This window comes from Montipora foliosa, chromosome 2 (assembly GCF_036669935.1).
Source record: "Montipora foliosa isolate CH-2021 chromosome 2, ASM3666993v2, whole genome shotgun sequence".
Lineage (NCBI taxonomy): Eukaryota > Metazoa > Cnidaria > Anthozoa > Scleractinia > Acroporidae > Montipora > Montipora foliosa.
In genome coordinates this window covers 30,578,510-30,597,045 of record NC_090870.1, presented here as the reverse complement: position 1 = coordinate 30,597,045, position 18,536 = coordinate 30,578,510, and the positions used below count along the sequence as shown (strand labels likewise).

The 18,536-nt window shown below is 39.5% G+C and overlaps 1 protein-coding gene across 1 annotated transcript; it reads right to left on the bottom strand.

Annotated features, from left to right (window-relative positions):
- Positions 1 to 3,247: 3,247 nt before the first annotated feature.
- On the bottom strand, positions 3,248 to 17,019 carry LOC137992827 (uncharacterized). Its single transcript, XM_068838363.1, has 9 exons — positions 16,897 to 17,019; positions 15,791 to 15,828; positions 14,851 to 14,969; positions 9,724 to 10,200; positions 9,492 to 9,547; positions 6,469 to 8,063; positions 5,707 to 5,956; positions 4,964 to 5,000; positions 3,248 to 4,640 (listed from the first exon to the last, which is right to left on the bottom strand). Exons 3-9 carry the CDS (start codon positions 14,888 to 14,890, stop codon positions 4,339 to 4,341), a joined length of 2,757 nt encoding a protein of 918 aa, XP_068694464.1. The 5' UTR covers positions 14,891 to 14,969; positions 15,791 to 15,828; positions 16,897 to 17,019; the 3' UTR covers positions 3,248 to 4,338.
- Between the last annotated feature and the right edge of the window lie 1,517 nt (positions 17,020 to 18,536).

The window sequence follows — 18,536 nt, the reverse complement described above, 5'->3', positions numbered from 1 at the left end:
TCGACAGATTGTTACTTAAATAAATAAAAAAAGATAGCAGTTGCCACGGTGTATAGAGACACGGCCATGCATTCATAACAGTCCACAATCAGTTCCATGTTTCGCCAGATAAACATTCTCATGAATTTTGAGCGTTTTCAAGTAAGTTACAGAAATTACTTGAATCTGTTGGATTATCTGGGTGAATGAAGCTCTGGCAAGGACCGACATTAAATTTATCAACAGCAGTTCTTGGCATAAGAATCCTTACCTCCTATCCTTATCAAGTATTGTTATATCGGCAAGATCTAAGTTTGTTCATTAGTGTCTCGCAAGTGTTAAATCGTTGATCCGTTTTACGTCAATTCCTGTTTCTTGCAGCTTGTTAGTTAGCTATATAATGAAACTTGTTTTTCCTTTGACACTTTCGTTTGGAGTTGTCACCCTTGTCTTCCATCGTTGCGTCGATTATTAATTAGGTTTTTACTTCAGTGAGGCTAGTCTGTGATTTGTCCATCAAGGACTCGACAGTTAAAACACATTTGCTGCAGAAAAAAAGTTTCTTCTTCTGTCCAAATTTTAACACATCACGTACACAACGTGTTCATGTTGCCTTGACGGAATACATTCTGTATTTCCATCCATTTTGCTGCTAACTGCAGACCTTAGTTCGCTCACAATCACAGACAGTGGGCCGTTAAATTTCATGCATTACTAGGCAGCTTCATCATGTTCACTGCTCTTTATTCATTTGCATCCAATCACCTTGCTTTTTGGTACACTGCAATCTACGACATCGAAGTCAATGAAATAGCTACTAAACTAAAAGCACTGATTCGATTGGCAACATGCGTTGAGGTTTGGTTTAATTTCGTTTTCGTTTTCGTTTTCGTTTTCTGTACTCCTACAACGTGTTTTTCATCGAATCTCGCGTTTTATGGAAAATGTGGGCAAACAAGCGCAAATTTCGATTTCTTTTATAGTCTAAACGCAAACGCGCAGACTAAAAGTTTTCGTAAGGGACTCGTCAGAAATTAGCAGGGGGGAGGGTCATAATTTTTGGAGCCCTTCAAAATGGAGGGCCATGAAAAAAAAAAGACAACAAAAGGGGGAGGGTGACAAGAAATTAAGCCATTGTGATCATAAAGGGATGCCTTAATATCATAACACGAATACAAACCATGTATGAAAATCATACCATACAAAATAGGTTGATAGGTTTGAACGCAGTGCGTGTATCTTGGTTTCCAGTGGTAGAAAAGATTATCATCCTATCGAGCCAAAAGCTTTTTTGGTCCTGTTTCTCCAAAAGAAATATCAAAGTACCGAACCATTTGTCTTCTACAACTGTATAACAAATTTGGAGCCATTCTTTATCGGGGAGGGGGGGGGGGGGGTGGAGGGGAGGGTCAGAGAATTTTAGGGTGAGGTCCAGGAGAGGGTAAAGACATTTCAATCCCTTACCTGGGGAGGGTCCCTTCATTTTCGCCGCTTTACTGCAAATCTCCACCCCCCCCCCTCCCCTGCTAATATCTGACAAGCCCCTTAGCTTGCTATTTTTGGTTATTGTAGCAGCTTGTATATACCTTATTCATAAATGGCGGCCAATTTCGAAATCTTTTGCACAAGTGCCAATTAGCCTACCAAGTTTCGATACCATACAGTGAATTGAAAATAATTCTTGCTCTAAAATAAGGCTTGGTAGGCTAATTTACCATTAGCAAAAGAACAATAAAACAGGTGCCATTTATGAATAAGGTCTATTGTTTTTAAGTTTCATCTGTTAGCCATTGTTTTCTTTCTTTAGCCCTACGTTTTCGTTTTGCGTAGCAAGACAGTCACATTGTTCTTACGATAGCTGCTACATCGCCCGTTTGAACAATCATAGTTAATGCATGGAGATGTTATGAAACTCAACAAGTCTTTTTGTTTCAGGTTTTTGTCTGTATTTTTGGCCTTTACGGGGCACAAAACACACCTTTTTTCGAAAAGATAACCAATCGTATCTTTCGATTAAATTATGCGCACCAAATTTGCGAACCCCGTGCGAAGCAAAACCAAAGGACTGTGCACTGTCACGGTCAGTTCAACATCGATTGCGACAACATTGTTCTCGCTTTTAAAAGTTTTAATGTTTCATAACCTCGATTAACTATGGAACGACCCACGTTCCATCTGAGTACTCCACTAATTTGCTGTCTTTGCCCAGGTTAAAAGAAGAATGATCACCTTAAAGTTTGAACCACCGAGCAAAAATTGCCTTCACAGATCCGAGTCACCGCTTGAGCTGGTTTTGTTAATTGACAGATAACACGTGGAATGACATCCCAGCTCGTAACCAATTTCTCCATAGAACGTTTAAAATAAATGACAACAGCAGTGACAACTAAATCGCCACTTCAAAATATAACTTTGCGCTGTCTTGAGTGTTTCGCAATTATCCAATCTTGTTCATGTTGCACGAAGAAAAATTTTAACTGAGTGTGTACGAACGGTTTTCAAGTAAAGACAGAGAATGAACGAATCACTCGCGAATGCTTACGTTAACGTCGAAACCTTAAATTTGGTTATTTCACGTTGATGTTTGCACAAAACGGCGTGCCGCTAGTGCAGCAGGAATATTATTTCCACTGCTTTCTGGTGCTGTCGTTGCTGTACGGTTGTAGTCTTTTCTTTAGGGACTTCAAAATCTACGACACGGTCCTCAACGAGAACGCCACAAAACAGGAATATCATTGGTTAAAAGAAGAAATATGATCGTTCTGCACGTGCGGAACGCATATTAGCCCATAATTTTGCGGTAGTCTACAAAACGACGACGTGAAATCACCACATTTGAGGCTTTAACGACAACTTGAGCGTACAAATGCAATTACTCTTTCATTCTGTATTTTTACTCAGAAACCGCTCGTTACAATTTATTTTTAGGATACTTCGCCCACATTGTAAGACGTGAACGCGATGGACTAATCGCGAAAGACTTTTGACAGAGCAGAGTTATATTATTTTTTTGGTGACGTTTTCGTCCACGTCACCGTCGTGGATCTCAAAGTACGGACCTTAAGCAAACACGACGGCGACGGCTACGAGAACGCCACATAACAATAAGTTTAATTAGCAAAAACAATGGTTCGCCCCGCACATGCATTTTACATTTTGATACATTTCTTTGCCGTTCTCGTCTTGACGACGTGAAATGATCAAATTTGAGGTCACGTGGACGACTACAGCACCTGACGATGAATTTTCAATTTTCTCTCTGAATATCCACGCCGTCCTAATCAATTTTATTCTTGGAGTAATCACAAAATTATTACAGTAATGGGAAAGAATATTTTTAGACAACGTTCTCGAAGCCGTCCGGTTGCTTCTATCCACTAACACCCAACCTCATGCATGAGAAGTTTGAGTAAGTAAGCAATCTGCCATACACATAATGTTTGTCAAATTCAAATTCAAATTCAAATTCAAACATGAAACTGTTTGAAATAATGCCTGTTTCAAGTTTTCCGTCTAGGCTTAGGAAAATCGAAAAAACGTCATTCGAGAAATGATCTGATTACGGCCTATTGTTGGTTTTCACTCACATGATCAACAGCCATGTTTTTCAACGAAAACAAAAGAAAACGTTTGCATAATATATAATAGAGTTATATTCCCGGAGGATTTGATCGGGGCTCCAACATGGCCGCCGTGACGTCATGTGAAACCGAGAATATACGACGTCACGACGTTGAATTGATGACAAAATGACATCATCAAATTGAAAAAAAGGGCGGCGCCCAGGCAAAGGAAAGAGTGAGAATTTTTCCTGTTTTTTAAAAAAAGTACTTTAAAATTCACTTCGAAATCATCAGAAAATATGCAGTTAAAGAATAAGAACGTCGTTTTTGGCAATGCAAAGTTTCTGCATAAACCTTAATTCATTTGTACCTTATAAAGGTGAAATATCTGTACCCGGATACCGGGGGGATTAACTGCCTTATGTATGAGCAACGGAAAATAAGAATTGAGCAAGTATTAAGACTGATAAAACGAAAATTACATGAAATATTCATATAAAACCCACGACAAAAAGGAAATCGAAAATATAAATTATTTACAGCGTCTGCCTGTTACCCAAAAAAACGTGGAAAGAGCCTTTTTCTTTTTTAAATTCTAAAACATATACCTCTATCACCTTTCCAAAATACCCTCAAACTGAGTAGCTGAATGTAAATAAATTGCATGTTGAATTTTCGACTATTCAAATTTGGGCAACGTTCGACGAGGTGACCTAAATACTACCCTCGTGAATTACGAACGAGTCTTAGAAAGGAATTTAACTGGCGAACTGTAAACAAATATTTTGACTATCATTTAGAGCCCACTACAATATTTTTGCAGAAGTCTCTTTTTTCCAAGCGCTCTCAACGCTTTTGAAAGTTGACTGATTGTTGCAAATTCTTCTCGGTCCAACCAAACCATCAACATCTGGAATGATTTTTCCTTCACACCAGGATATTGTATATTATCGCTTTGGATTGCTTCAATATCAGTATTTGGAACTTTCAATTTTCGTCCAAGAGATCTCCAGAACTTGCCAATGTCATTGGAAAGATCTTCTAGTACCTCTTCTGATGGTGCTGCAGAAACCTTGGACCGTTGCAAGACGGGTGCATCTGTCAATGAGATAAAGCGTCCTTCATAAAAACCGAGAAAAACGTACTAACACAGAATTAATTGTGTTCGGAGAAGTGAGACCGTGCAAAAGGTGGGAATCTTAATTTGAAGGAGACAAAAATATATCAATTACCAATTACTTAACACCAGTAGATAATATTCTGTTAATGTACAACCACTGCTGTAGACTGATTGGAAAGCAGTCGATTGCGTTCGGAGATCTTCGATTTCCCTCGCTTTTCATTATGTGAACGTGTCATATGATCACTGCTGTGGATAACGTGTCTGCCGGTATTAAATATCTCTACTGACAAAAACTCACCTGTTTGTCCTAAGGGAGTGTTGTACTCGCAAACAGCCTAAAAGAAAAGCAAACTTCAGTATTTACGAAATCCAACGATGATGGACGAAATGAAAACAAAAAAAGTCGAAAATATTGTTGAAAATAGTGCGGATACTACCAGTTGCGGCCTGCTCTTAAAACACGGTTGTAAATTATTCAATTCCTACAAAAATGTTTCGGCATACTATAGCTAAATAGTCGTAGTTTATCTCAACCCACCAACCTTGTTGGGACATCTTTCCCTTGCTCGAAGAGTTTCACATCTCTCCAAATTTGTGTCTGAATAACCCGCTAATGAAGCAATGTAAAGGACTTTTTCCGTGTTTACATAGCCTCATCCAAACACGACGGGGAGTTGGGAGAATTCGAGACAGTTATGCAAACCCAAGACGCACTCGAGGGTTTGCATAACTGTCGACGGTCGAGAATTCTCCCAACTCCCCGAGTGTTTAGATGAGGCTATGTAAAACTGAGTATTGCTTTTATAAAATATTTTTCAAAAATTATTCGACAAATGAAGGAGAATGCTGGTTTTTTAAATTCTTGATTGAAACAGATTTTCTTGATACACGCTCATATTTTCTACCAGCCAATCAAAATGCGCGTCTGACAACACAAAACATTCAAAATTCGTGTGATGTCACACCCGTGTTTACATCATCTAAACACAGCTATTGACCAATGAGAGTGCGCGTACTATGCTAATGCTTGTTAAAACAAACCTGAACCCAAGTGTGAGCGATGCGAAGATCAGGTCCTTTAGCATCTTTACAGCAAAAGGGCGAACAATTTACTGGAACGTAGTGAGCACAATCGTCATTGACACATCTCAGTTTGTTATGCCGAAAGCACTTTCCAGTCTCAGGATCGACTTTACCGGGACACAATTTACACTGCCCACAAATCTGCCAAGACACCTCACGTAGCCAGTGACAGTGTTCTTTTAGGACAAGTAGGCTCTTCTTCAAAACCCTGGACAAGAAAAGTTCGTTGACCCGGTTATGCGGATAATAAGACATTAAGAGCGAAAAACAGAAAGTAACCTCTCATTAGGACGATAGAAAACTCTGAATATTAAATTCGTATAGTTTAATGTGCGAAAAGGAAACCGATTTGATTCTTGAGGTGAGATTGGCAATTTAGAAGGAATCGAGATGGATTATCATCATATCGGTGACTTGGTGCCGTTGCTTGACGTGCGTTTTGTGCTTTCGAAGTAAGGATAGCGCTAATACTGAGTAAAGGCGACAAAATCTTAAATCTCCTGGTTTCAATGTTATTTAACTCTGTTGAGCGCGAAATTTGCATCGAATAACCCAGCTGAAATGTTTCAAATTAAAGCCTGGTCCTTACTTCTATCACCAGTTTGCATCCGGGAACCCACAATATAGTTGCAGGTAACTCACATCAAGACAGTTGACTAAGAAACGCTATACACGTCGACGTGACGTAAGACTTCATTTGATTATTACTTCTTACTGTACCTGGATACTTCTGAAGCGACTCTTGGTTCACTTTCAAATGGGTTTGAATCGTCCATCGTCCAAATGTGTGCCTTAATGACGCTCTTACTGCACGCAAGGCCAACGCAAGTCACATTTCCCACGAAAAACCGAGCTCCATTGGCAAAAAGCTGCTGCTGTTCACAGCTGGTTTTTGAGGCAGCCCACTCGCCAAAGAGAACAAGGAGTCGAGAGAAAAGCCCAGCCGGAACATAATTAGTGTTAAATGTAATGTACACGGGTGCATATCCTTCCAATATTGGACCCATTAAGTCTGCAATTGGCTTTGTTGTCAGCATGCAGGGCACAAGATAAACTGGTTTCTTGAACTTATCTTTGCATTCACAAAGAAGGTTAAATTTTTTCATGATGAAAAGCAGTGAATCTTTAATATCACATAATTCGAGATTTGCGCATGCGTGATCAAGAAGCTGTGAGTGGAGTATGCCTTTGTCTTGAAGGTCTTGACGGAGGGATAGAACATGTAGGCTTTCTTTGTCTTGTTGTTTGACTGTTATGATTTGGCAAAGTACATCGATAAGCCACTGTGGATCTAACACGACTAGGCCTTCCGGGTTGCTAGCAAGATTGTGGTAGACTATTGTGCCACGATCGTGCAGAAAGTGCAAAAGATGTTCAAAATCATCCTCTTCGTCATTATTCTCTTCCATGTCCCATTCCTCGTCAAAATTATTTTCATCATAGTAAACAAAACTATCATCGCCTTTGTTGCAGTCCTCCGCTCCTTCATCTTCATCATCATCATTAACATCAACATCAACATCATCGTCATTTATACAATAATTACCATCATCGACGGAACCAACCGTACGATAATCATCGCCATCACCTAAACAATTGCCGTTGCTTTCAAGATCAGCAACTTCCAACTTGAATCTTTGCCTTGTCATGTATTTTTCGCCTCGCTTACAAAGATCAAAGACTTTGTTTTCAACCTCAAGCCACTTCAAAGGAACTTCGAGTTTCGTGTGAGGCAAGGTGTCCGCTACGGTAAGTATCTCCTCCCTTAACCTGACAATCTGTGGATCCTCTTGACTTGGAAGTTGACCAGCACGAGTGTTATCCACCGTTAAGGTTTGCACGATGTGTTTGCTGAAAACTCTCGCATTACGACTGAGGAATTTCTTTAAAAGATCCATCATCTTGCAGTCATTACAGTCGGCATGACTTCCAACGATAATAACAGGAGGAAGCTCACTATGCTTAGAGTCCCTCAATGAGTGCACCAGGTCCAACCATCTCATAATATGATCAAGATTTGTGTCTCCGCTGTCAGGGGCTGGTATCTCGACTTCCTCGTGACCAGCACTCTTAACCTTACATTGCGCGGTGGCGCAAAGATTTTTCGTCATATCAAAAACTAGGACATAAACAGCCTCGGGTGACATGAAAATGGGATGAATGGCGCGATAAACAGCTTGACCAGCTAGGTCCCAAATAACTGGCCAAATTCCATCGGGGATCACAGCAAATTCCTCCTTTCGTTTTCCTTCTAACAGACGCACAATTTCAGTTGGTATGCTGTTACCCACCAGTCCTGTGGCATCTGACGATGCCTTGTGTGAGGAAAGAAAAAAACAAATTAACTTTACAAAATACAACGCCATTGGGTTTTGACTATTTAATAAAAACATTCCCTGTTGCCGTGCGATCGTTCAGTAATAAGAGCATGGATCACAGATGACGTTAAAATGCGGTAAGAGAGAAAACGTTGCACACGATGCCATAGCCGAGTAAGTCACTGATGCGCTTACCACATTTTGGCGTCTTCTGTGATCTATTAATGAAAAGACGTATGGCAACATGGAATCTATTTGTTTATACAATAAAGAATTTTAAAGTTTTTTAATGATGACGTCAGCTATGCGTCTGTCCTCTAATAGATCATAGGTGAGAACCAATCAAAATGCGTGTATTATTGAGTTAATTATATAAAATCCCCAATAAGACTCCTGGATGCATTTAAAACAGCCAATCAGCTACAATTATTATTATGCGTAAACAAAACAATGCTTTACAGATTTGCAAGTGTCTCGTGACAGTCTATGCCACCATTACCGCTTGAGATGCACTCCCTCAAAACACAACTCTGACTTTCTTCCACAGTAAAAAAAAACGCTTAACCAAAAAAGAAACAGTATAAATTGTCGGGATTCAGATATCACAGTAACTCGGAAAATCATGCGTGTGCACTATCGGGTCATACCGTATCGTGACAGTCTAGTGCGTGATATTCGAGTACAGAGTACTTGAAGTGGAAATGTAGAAATGAGAAGACTGAGATTCAGAGATTACGAGTAGAATGCACCATTTTCTATGGTGGAGCTATAAAAACGATTGATCGAGAACGGTGTTAAAAGTTGTTTTTGCAATCCTCAAGATCGCGAAGGGTAAGAGTTAAGAACACAACTAACCAAGACATGCATTCCCACATCAGGACCAATTTATCTAGTGGCTGCATTACGTGCGTCCCCCACCCCCTTTGAATGATGGCCACAAAGACAATGATGCTGAATTTTAAAAAAGACTAGAAGACACGAGAATCCGGCAAAATACTTTCAATACTGCTACAATGAAATGAAGAATGATGGAACCCGAAAAGAAAACCGATTAGAGTATTGGGATGTACAGTCTTCCCGGGGTTCACAGGGCCCAGAGGAAGATCGTTTCTCAGCCAATCAGAGCCAAAAGCAGAAACGATTTTAATTGGTTGCAGCCGTTTTCTCGCGCTCAGCGCCGCTTCAAGTATTTGCTTCGCGTTGAGATTGGTTGACATGATTATTAGTGTCTACTGTGATTGGACGAAAGTAATTACTTTGCTTTGGGTTGCAAAACACTTCATAGAAAGCGACTTCATAGAAGTTAAAAGTAAACGCGAAGATGTACTAGTAACTGATTCATATACAGTGTGAAGAAAAGCAATAAAACAATTAGTAACTCAACCATCTCAGAGCTTCTGTTCTCAAAGAAAAAAGCACTCAAACCTCATTCATTCGGCCTTTGTTTTGCGGTGAGTTTGAGCCAAAGATATCCGGGATTTCTGAAAGCAAGAGAAACTAATTATGCCAAATGCCGGGAAGAGCACAGTAAGGACAAGCATCTAAGAACAATTGAAACCACCCACTCTCCAAACGTAATGGCTGCATCGCGTAGTCAATGATTCCACATTATACACGAAAACAGCTTGCCTTATAACCACAAGGGAAAATGTCAAACCTGTTAGATCAACGATCAAGTCTAGAGACTCCAAGCTGAGTCGGTTAATCGGTCTCGGCCTTTTAGTGGGTCTGGGAAATGTATTGATAAACTCTTCATAAGCCCTGGTTTCCTCAGCTTTTGCTTCAGCCAGCAATTCTCTGCCAATGAACTCTGCGCATTTGTGGTGGTATGCCGTTGTTTCTCCTTGCATAATAGAAAACTTCCATGGCCGAACCCCAGGATTCTTCAAGGGCACATGCATCTGAACCCCATCCGTACTTGTTTCATCTGCTCGGAATGGCTCCCCCTTGAGTGATCGTGCAACACTTGTCTTTCCCACACGATCCTGGCCAATCAGTAAGACCTTTACCCGTCTGTCAAGGGTCTTGCCAGTTGCTTTTGCCCTGTGATAAGCTGCGATAGCTCTGGGTCCACGAGCAGCAACATAACTGGGTATCGGTTCAAACCAGGAACTAAAATGTGATCGCTTTAGACCTGAGAAAACAGCACATGACAAAAGTAAACAACCCATATTTACTCAAAGTGGCACTGAAGCTTGAAGTTTGTGGGGTCAGGTATGGAGAGAAACAAATCGAAAACAAATGGTCTTAAGAAACCCAAATGGGAGGAGATAACAGCTGGTGCTCCTGTGCAAAACACAGTCACATTGGGTACACTTTGTTAGTACCTATACAAAGAAACAGTAAGTTGCTCCAATAACAAAAATCTACCGCTATACATCAAGTATTATCGACAACTGTCCCTTCTACATATTTGAGACATACATAAATACCTCTTATTAACCGCATTCGAGGTCCGTACTGTAAGTTACGGACCGAGTTTTTTCCGTTCATTTTCGCGGTTGTGCTATAAATCAACGGGAAAAAGCGAGGATCCGTACCTTTCAGTACAGATCGACAAAACGAGGTTAGTAAGAAGATGTGTGTCCCTTTCGGCGAATCCAAAAACAGATTTTTGATCCGAGATTTGCCAGAAATCCGAAATTCGATCTGTAACCTTGGTACCTTTGGTGAATGCGTTCATTATCGCGGCCGGCCTCTCAAGAAATTACTCAAAAGTTCTAGCATATAAGTTAACAATATTAATTAACAAACCAGTTTGACGGACAAAGACGCACGAAGTTGTGGTCAAATGTGAACTCGAATTGAACAAGCTACTTATTACGGGGCTTTCGTTACAGCAACCTGGACTACACTTTCAACATTGTTATTGCAACCTTTAAACAATGCTTAACTACAAATAATAAATCAATAAATCACTCACAGTAGCTAGAACGTTTGCACACATGGAACTAGGACTGCGTCTTTTCAAGCTGAAAATACCGCTGGTACAACTGATTCATTTCGGAACGGAAGGAATTTCACCAGAGCAGATATCCGGATTTGGATTTACCGAAAGGAACGCGAAATCCGTTTTAAGATCGAATATCCGTTTTTGTAGATTCACCCAAAGGAACACACCCTCTGAATCAGGCGGGCGGGAAAGTCCACTAGTTGAAGTCAAGCGGAAGGTTTAACTGCCATGCACAAAGATTGTGGTGTCAAAATCCGAAAAACGAATGAACATTCTTGGCTTTTTGAAAAAGTTGCTTGCAAGATTCAAACGGTTTTACAAGTTTATGTTACATAAAGGACAGAAAAAAAACAAATTTAGCAGGCCGTACTGCATGTAGAATACAGCCCGCTACTTTAGTCAATCACATCGCACGTACTATTGAGAGATCTTGAGAACAGCAGACGAGAAATAACTTGAAGAAATAAAACAACATTTTTAATTTTTTTACATGGCGAAACATGTCTTGTAAAAAATTTAAAATTGTTGCTTTGTTTCTTCAAGTTATCTGAGGGATCTAATAGTTGCTCATATGCATTTTTGTGTTCTTTATGCATCTATGTGAAAACAGTAGCAGCATTAGACCTATGCACCAAAAGCCACGCGGCCGTGAATGGTCTACCAAAGCATACAAACCTCAATTTATGAAAAGGTTAAAAATGTCAAGAATGATAGGAATGCTAGATACCACTGAACTACAGCAGACTTATGAGTTTGAAGACCTGTGGTCATTGAACGAAAGTGTTACTTTAATGTAGTAGCACCTCAATCATTGAGCTCCTCAACCTCGTCGGCTCCAACTCCCCCTTGACTACTGTTATTTGAAGTGTGCAGAAGACTGCCTTATCGACAGTTGTATCGAGGCAGTTTCAAATAAACTGAAGGGTGGGAGAAGGGATTGTTTGAGAAGGAAAGGAGACAAAAATCCTTAGCTTATCGATAATCTTAGGCAAGGTGACAAAAAGACTTTTAGTGAGAACATTTGGTTGCATAGACATTGATGAGCTTAAATTCATTCCTCCCACACGCAACAACCCGGGATCATCAGTGTATGAAATTCAATTACAAAGATCGTCGCAGTGACTGGTAAGCAGCTTAAGCAGATGCAAGCAAGCCTGAAAAATCCAGGTGTGAATGGGATTTGAATCCTAACTCTATTGTCCTAAATGCAGGCCTTCTGATATTACGCGATGGTGCGATTTCGCACAATCGACCTCAAATCGCATCCGATCGCACAATTCACGAAAAATCGCATAATTCACAAAAGGACGCACAAAATTCATAAACTGAAACATAAATCAAGACGTTTCTTAGAAATTCCTGCATAAATACGCCATTTTTAAGATGATTTATCTTGGAAAAAGGCTAAAAAACCTTTGTCACCTTCGATTTCGTAAACATTCGAAGTTCAAGGCTTTATTTGTCATGTCGGGGACTTGGTACGAGTCTCCTTCTATTGGTGCAACACAAACACGCCCTTATATACACACCACTGAAATGACACAGTTGCCTTCTCTTACAGAAGAGATTTGTGAAAAATAAGCGAAGTCGTAAGTTTTTCGGCAAAATGTAGTTTCTTTCGTTGAAAACTGATAAAAACTTACTCAAGGATAAGTTTGTTGTGAAAACGCTCGCTTTTTCTTCGACGAAGAAGGAAGTTCCCACATTCCGCCCAATCTGACAGTTCACGATCGAGCAAGAAAGTACCTCACAGGTACGCTCCACGTTGGACGATGGACTGATGTTTTTCTCGTCGTGCAAATCTTTTATACGAGAGAAAATAAGCCGCGGCTTACTCTGGCCACGGTGTACAAAATACGCAAAAGGAACTATTTATACGAATATATATTCCCAGGTCAATATAAGCCGCGGCTTGGAAAAGACGTGAACGTAGATTTTGTACCATTTATACGGGGTGAACATTCGAGTCTTCTGTAAGCCGCGGCCAGAGAAAGCCACGGCTTATTTTCTCTCGTATAAATGGGGGTATGGCCCTATTGTGATTGACTGTCTTCGGAAGTTCGTGGTTGACGAGCACCTTGATCATTCATTTGGCATACCGGCATGTTAGCTGTGTCCTTTCAACTTCTAACGTGGTGCACCGGTAGTGCAGATTTTTCTATTTATCCCAACTAATGTCGATCGAGATACATAATTACGGTTCCTTTGTGTTCAAAATGTCTTTAGGGCAGCAAAAAAGTGTTTTTCTTAACCTGAAACCTTATAAAACAAGCCCAAAATTGCTGAGAAAAAAATCGCATAATTTACATTATTTGTCGCATAATTGGCCTTTCTAATCGCACAATCTACCCTGAAAAAATCGCATAATTTGCATTTTTTAATCGCACCCTGTCAGAAGGCCTGTAAATGGATAATTCAGGTTTGGAGTTCATACAATACTTTGTGCTGTTCATAAAGAATTTAAATTGTTAGACAAAAGTATAAAAAGTGAAGCTGTGAACCCATCTTAGCTGACCTCTGTGAACAATGAGCTTTGACCGTAAATTAATTTTGAGACCAAACTTGAGTTTACTAATTCAATAAAAGCTTTTAATTGTATAGACTTTATAAGAAAATCCTCAAGACCAAACACAATTCAGAGACGTGATTTTCCTGCACATGTGTAAGATTTGTATGGCTGGTATAAAGACTTCTCAGAGAAGCCTCTCCAAGTAGGATTCGAACTCTGAGTCTCATCTTGTAATGACCACTAGACCATAGAAGACTATGTGACAGATTAACAGGGAAATATGCATGAAAAAATGGTGTGTGTGACCGGAAACGATTCGGTGCATGCAATGCAATATCCAGTAGTCGCATGACTTTGTAACACATCTCACTAATTACATAACTTTATAATCCTCTCGGGATTGTTAAGAAAAAGTATTAAATATGTTTAAATACCATTTGAGAAACTTGCACAGCATCTGTTTACCGATTTTGATTGCAATCAACGCCATTAACAACTGATTTAAATGTGAACAACTTTGCTATGGTCGAACTTAAATTAATGGACTTTGGAATTTGGACTATGGAATTGAAACGAGAAAAAATCCTTCCAACAAACAAACAAACAGTAGGCTACCCATAGCCTCTTGTTCTTGAAAGTATCCAAAGTGTTACAGAAAACTGGTGATAGTCTATTGGAAATTCCAGCCACGAGTAACTCAGCTCTGTTACAATACTAAAATAGCATCTGATATCAATAATAATAATAATAATAATAATAATAATAATAATAAAATAATAAACTTATAAAACACTAAAATTATTAAAATGTTCTAAAGCACTTTACAATGATTATTGAAAACTAAAAACTAACATTGAACTAAATGCAATATTATTATTATCAAAAATTAGATAAAAGAATGAAAAATCTTGAAAAATCTGCAAACTAACTTTAAAAGGTAAGTATTATTATTAATTACCGGTAGCTTTTGATAACATCAATTATTATTATTATTATTATTATTATTATTATTATTATTATTATTATTATTATTACTACTAATTAGCTTCTAATAACATTTATCTAATTTTTGTACTTGCATGTAATGCAGATGTCAGAGACCAAATGGAAAGTGGTAATAAAGCATTCATTTTGCAGAAGCACAAACATAACTCCCACAAGTCTACTCAAGACAGTCATAACATGTTGAGATAACATCAGGAACAAGAAGGGTAACATATTCTACTACGTAAACTCCTGCTGACATCAAAAATCAAATCAAATCCTGATGACAAAATTCCAGTATTGTTGTAAAGTGACTCCTCATTGAAAAGCACTCATACCTTTCAAAGTTCTTTCTTTGTTGGCTGCGGTGGCTTCCATGTTTGTTCCTTGGGGTTTTATGCAGTTTGGTCTTCATGAGTGGTACGGTAATTGAAAAAGTGCATAACAATTTTTGATCCTGCAAAGAAGCAACAAGCATGGATAACAGAGAGTAACAGAGACTCCACTGATTAATGAGATGAATGTACACTGTGTGTACACTGTTGAGTGTGCCAAACTAAGTGTCCAATATATTATTGTGTTGAACAAGTACAAATTTTATTCACAAGTACCGTGCACCGGTGGCTCAGTTGGTTGAGCATCGGGCTGTCATGCGGGAGGACGCAGGTTCGAACCCCGGCCGGATCAACACTCAGGATCTTAAAATAACTGAGGAGAAAGTGCTGCCTTTGTAATTTCATCTGCAAATGGTTAGACTTTCAAGTCTTCTCGGATAAGGACTATAAACTGTAGGCCCCGTCTCACAAATACCTTCTGTGGGACGTTAAAGAACCCGCACACTATTCGATAAGAGTAGGGGATGTAGTCCCCGGTGTCGTGGCTGTCCTGCTCTCACCAGCAGAAGTGGCCGGCTTGGCGTGATGTCTCTAAAAAGGCTTACGGTGTATGTAAAGTTGTCTGGAAATGTAATGTACCAAACAAAAAGGTTCTTTAATTATAATTTATTGAGAAAAAGATTAAAAATTGAGTTGCTCCATCTCATGTCTTACCAATAACAATAACATATGTTTCTGCGAGCTTTTTAGTGTGTGGAATGTCAATTTAATCTTGCTATTTGCTATTTACCAATGAGTAATTTTCAACACTACTTTGTCATGCAAAAATATCAATTTTAACTATATTGTGGACAAAGTCTTAATAAAATTTGTACCAAAAGAACTGGACCCACTCTATATAGAGTATAGGGCACACCCTTGAAATGCCACATGTGGTACTCACCATATCTTGGCATCAGCACCCATGAAAACAAAACCAGCCTGGAAAAGATAGAAATTATCAGGCATCAACTACCAAAGGAAAAAGAAGATATACTAGGAATTGTAAGAAAACGATTATGAGCAAACCCCTGAAAATTATCTGATCTGGTGATCAATTTGACAGCACAAGGCAGCAATCGGAAAAGACAACAGAATCAATAGCCCCTTTATAACCACTTCTGTAAAGCAACTTTCTTGTAAAGTCTTTCTCACATAAATTAGTAACGATACCAATCACATGTAAAGTAATCTAATTGCTGCCACACAAAAAATTCACTTATTACTATAATGCAGAAGTGATTTAGGTGAATAACGCTTACATTGTATTCATTTAGAATCAGAATCTGTTTTTAAGAGTTCAGCACACCAAGATAATATCAATGTCTAGTAACTTTACTAACTTTGTTAACTCAGACTGAGAGGTGTTGGAAAATACTGAAATGCATCTCTACTAAATGGCAAGCTTCTGCAAATTAAAGGCTGGGTACATGTACAAAAAGCTTCCAAAAGCCATAAAAATCCACTATAACAGATACTTTGATAAGTGGTAATCAAACTTCATCTGAAAGGTGTTCTCGATTTTTTCCCAATCATTCCCAAGCCTTCGATGAAAAGGCATTACTAGTTGTTGACGAAAGTAGCACGTGAACCGTTTAGAACCGGCAACCCTAAAATCCGGAATCCGGAATCCGGAATCACAGTACAATACAGACAGTAAAAACTATCCTAAACACTCATAAAAGCTAACCTTAGGCCTAATTAGGCCCAAAGACGTTTGTTTAGGCCTAATTAGGCACTCGCGCACATCAGGCACTCTCTCAAATTGCTAAGGAATTCCAGACGCGTCGCGGATGTGATTTACCTGATTATTATATTGAATCGAGCATTTGTTAGCTTTAGTGTACTAAAACTGAAGTTTCTAATTTTAACGAGCAAAAGGAAAGTGTGCTTTCACTACTTAATTAATCGATATTCCATACAGTGTCTTCCCAACATCGGATCCAAGCAAAAGACCGTGGGATTTACACCTCGTAAATCGTCTAATAAAATTAAGCAAAAAACGCTTACCGTGCTAACTGCAAAAAAATAGAATCTGTTGGCGACAATCAAAGTTAATTTCGTCTTGTTTTTATAACTTTTTTTTGCTCGGAAGATATTGTTCATTCAAAGATGGCAACCTCTTTTTGTTACCAGACTTCCAAGTGTAGTTGCAAGTTGTATCGGATAGGACTAACGGAACTTGGATTACCGGAACGAATACTCATCTTCTTGGATGTACATCTTCAAAATTGAGAAAACCTTATGTAAAGCGCTTAAAACGACCTCAAACGATACTGACATTGAGAATGAAACCCTAGTTACAAAAGCAGTTGATAGGAATACCATTGTCCTTGCTACTTACCTTCAAATCACAGCAGGTCTCCTCTATCATAAAGTCTGAAACATATTGATGTATTCTTCCATGCCATCCTGCCCGCATATTAATCCTATCTGATACGATTTAAGCGAGATATCGTACAGTATTCGATGTCTCTAACATGATGAATGGATTAGGTGAACAGTACACGGTAACGATATCTTGCTCAAGAACGCTCGACCTTTTAAGCACGCTAAGTGCAAATCATGATTTCTTAACAAAGAACTCGTAGTATGCTTCCCACTATCGTGTTCCCGGATTAAAACGAGACGCAAGACACAGTTCAAGTTTATGATCTCCAAAACATTTATATCATCCTCGTACTTTGCACGCGGAGCATAAGTAAAAAAGATGTTGCTGACCATGAAAAAAAAGGGACGTAACCACGTGCCTTGAGGGAGATGCACTTTTGCCAAGAAAGTAGGTGAGGAAATGAGGGAGGGGGGCGATAATTCCATTCCCAGTGTCAAATTTTCTTAGAAATCCCAGTGCCTGCTACTACAATCCCAACCGGGGTTATCATAGGGGAAATATAATGCATATCCTTATCAGGCAGCGCAGCAGCTCGGTACAGAACACGATTCTATGCTAATCTCCTCGCTTCCTTCATGGCGTATCCAAAGGCTTTCGCTGATGCAATCTTCCCGTCTCCTTCTCGGTCTGCCTCGAGATCTTTTGCCAGGTACTTGTCCTTCCAGAGTGGCCTTTTCCAAGCAATCGTGTCATTTTTTGTGTCCTAGGAAATTGAATTTTCGCTTATATGCGGAGTTCAATGCCCACGGCGGAAGAATTTTCCAAGCTGTTAAATCCGGCCTGGCTTGAGTCGAGGAATCTGGCTTTAGCGCAGACAACTGTGAAACCATCTGGACCTCCCTAAATATTTCTAACTGTAAAACTTTATACTTGTCTTCATTCTACAGACCTCCAAACTCTCCGCCTGATGTTCTTGATCACTTTTCCAACTCAATCAACCAAGTGTTTACCAAAGTTCCAAACTACCCAAACATCATGATCGGAGGCGACCTTAATTTTGGTGACATCTCCTGGGGTAATAAGGTCCCATCCGCTTGTAATCCAGCCACTGCATCCCAGCACAACAAATTTCTTCAGGTGATGGATGATTACTCTCCAACTCAGCATGTGAAAGTACCTACGAGACCTGTATCCGGGAAAATCCTAGATCTACTTTCTGTCAACTTACCCTAATTATATTCTATCTCTAGGGTGCGGAGGAGGCAGTGCGGCCCAGTGGTTAGGGCGCTTGTCTTGAGACCCGGGGATCCCGAGTTCA

What these genes read in the sequence shown, in the direction of transcription:
- LOC137992827 (XM_068838363.1), bottom strand. Translation starts at nt 14,890, where the DNA reads ATGGAAGCCACCGCAGCCAACAAAGAAAGAACTTTGAAAG. An exon ending in CTTGATCGTTGATCTAACAG is followed by an intron (nt 9,548 to 9,723) that starts GTTTGACATTTT and finishes TCTTGCTTTCAG; the next exon opens with AAATCCCGGATATCTTTGGC. An exon ending in GTCGCTTCAGAAGTATCCAG is followed by an intron (nt 5,957 to 6,468) that starts GTACAGTAAGAA and finishes TTTCTTGTCCAG; the next exon opens with GGTTTTGAAGAAGAGCCTAC.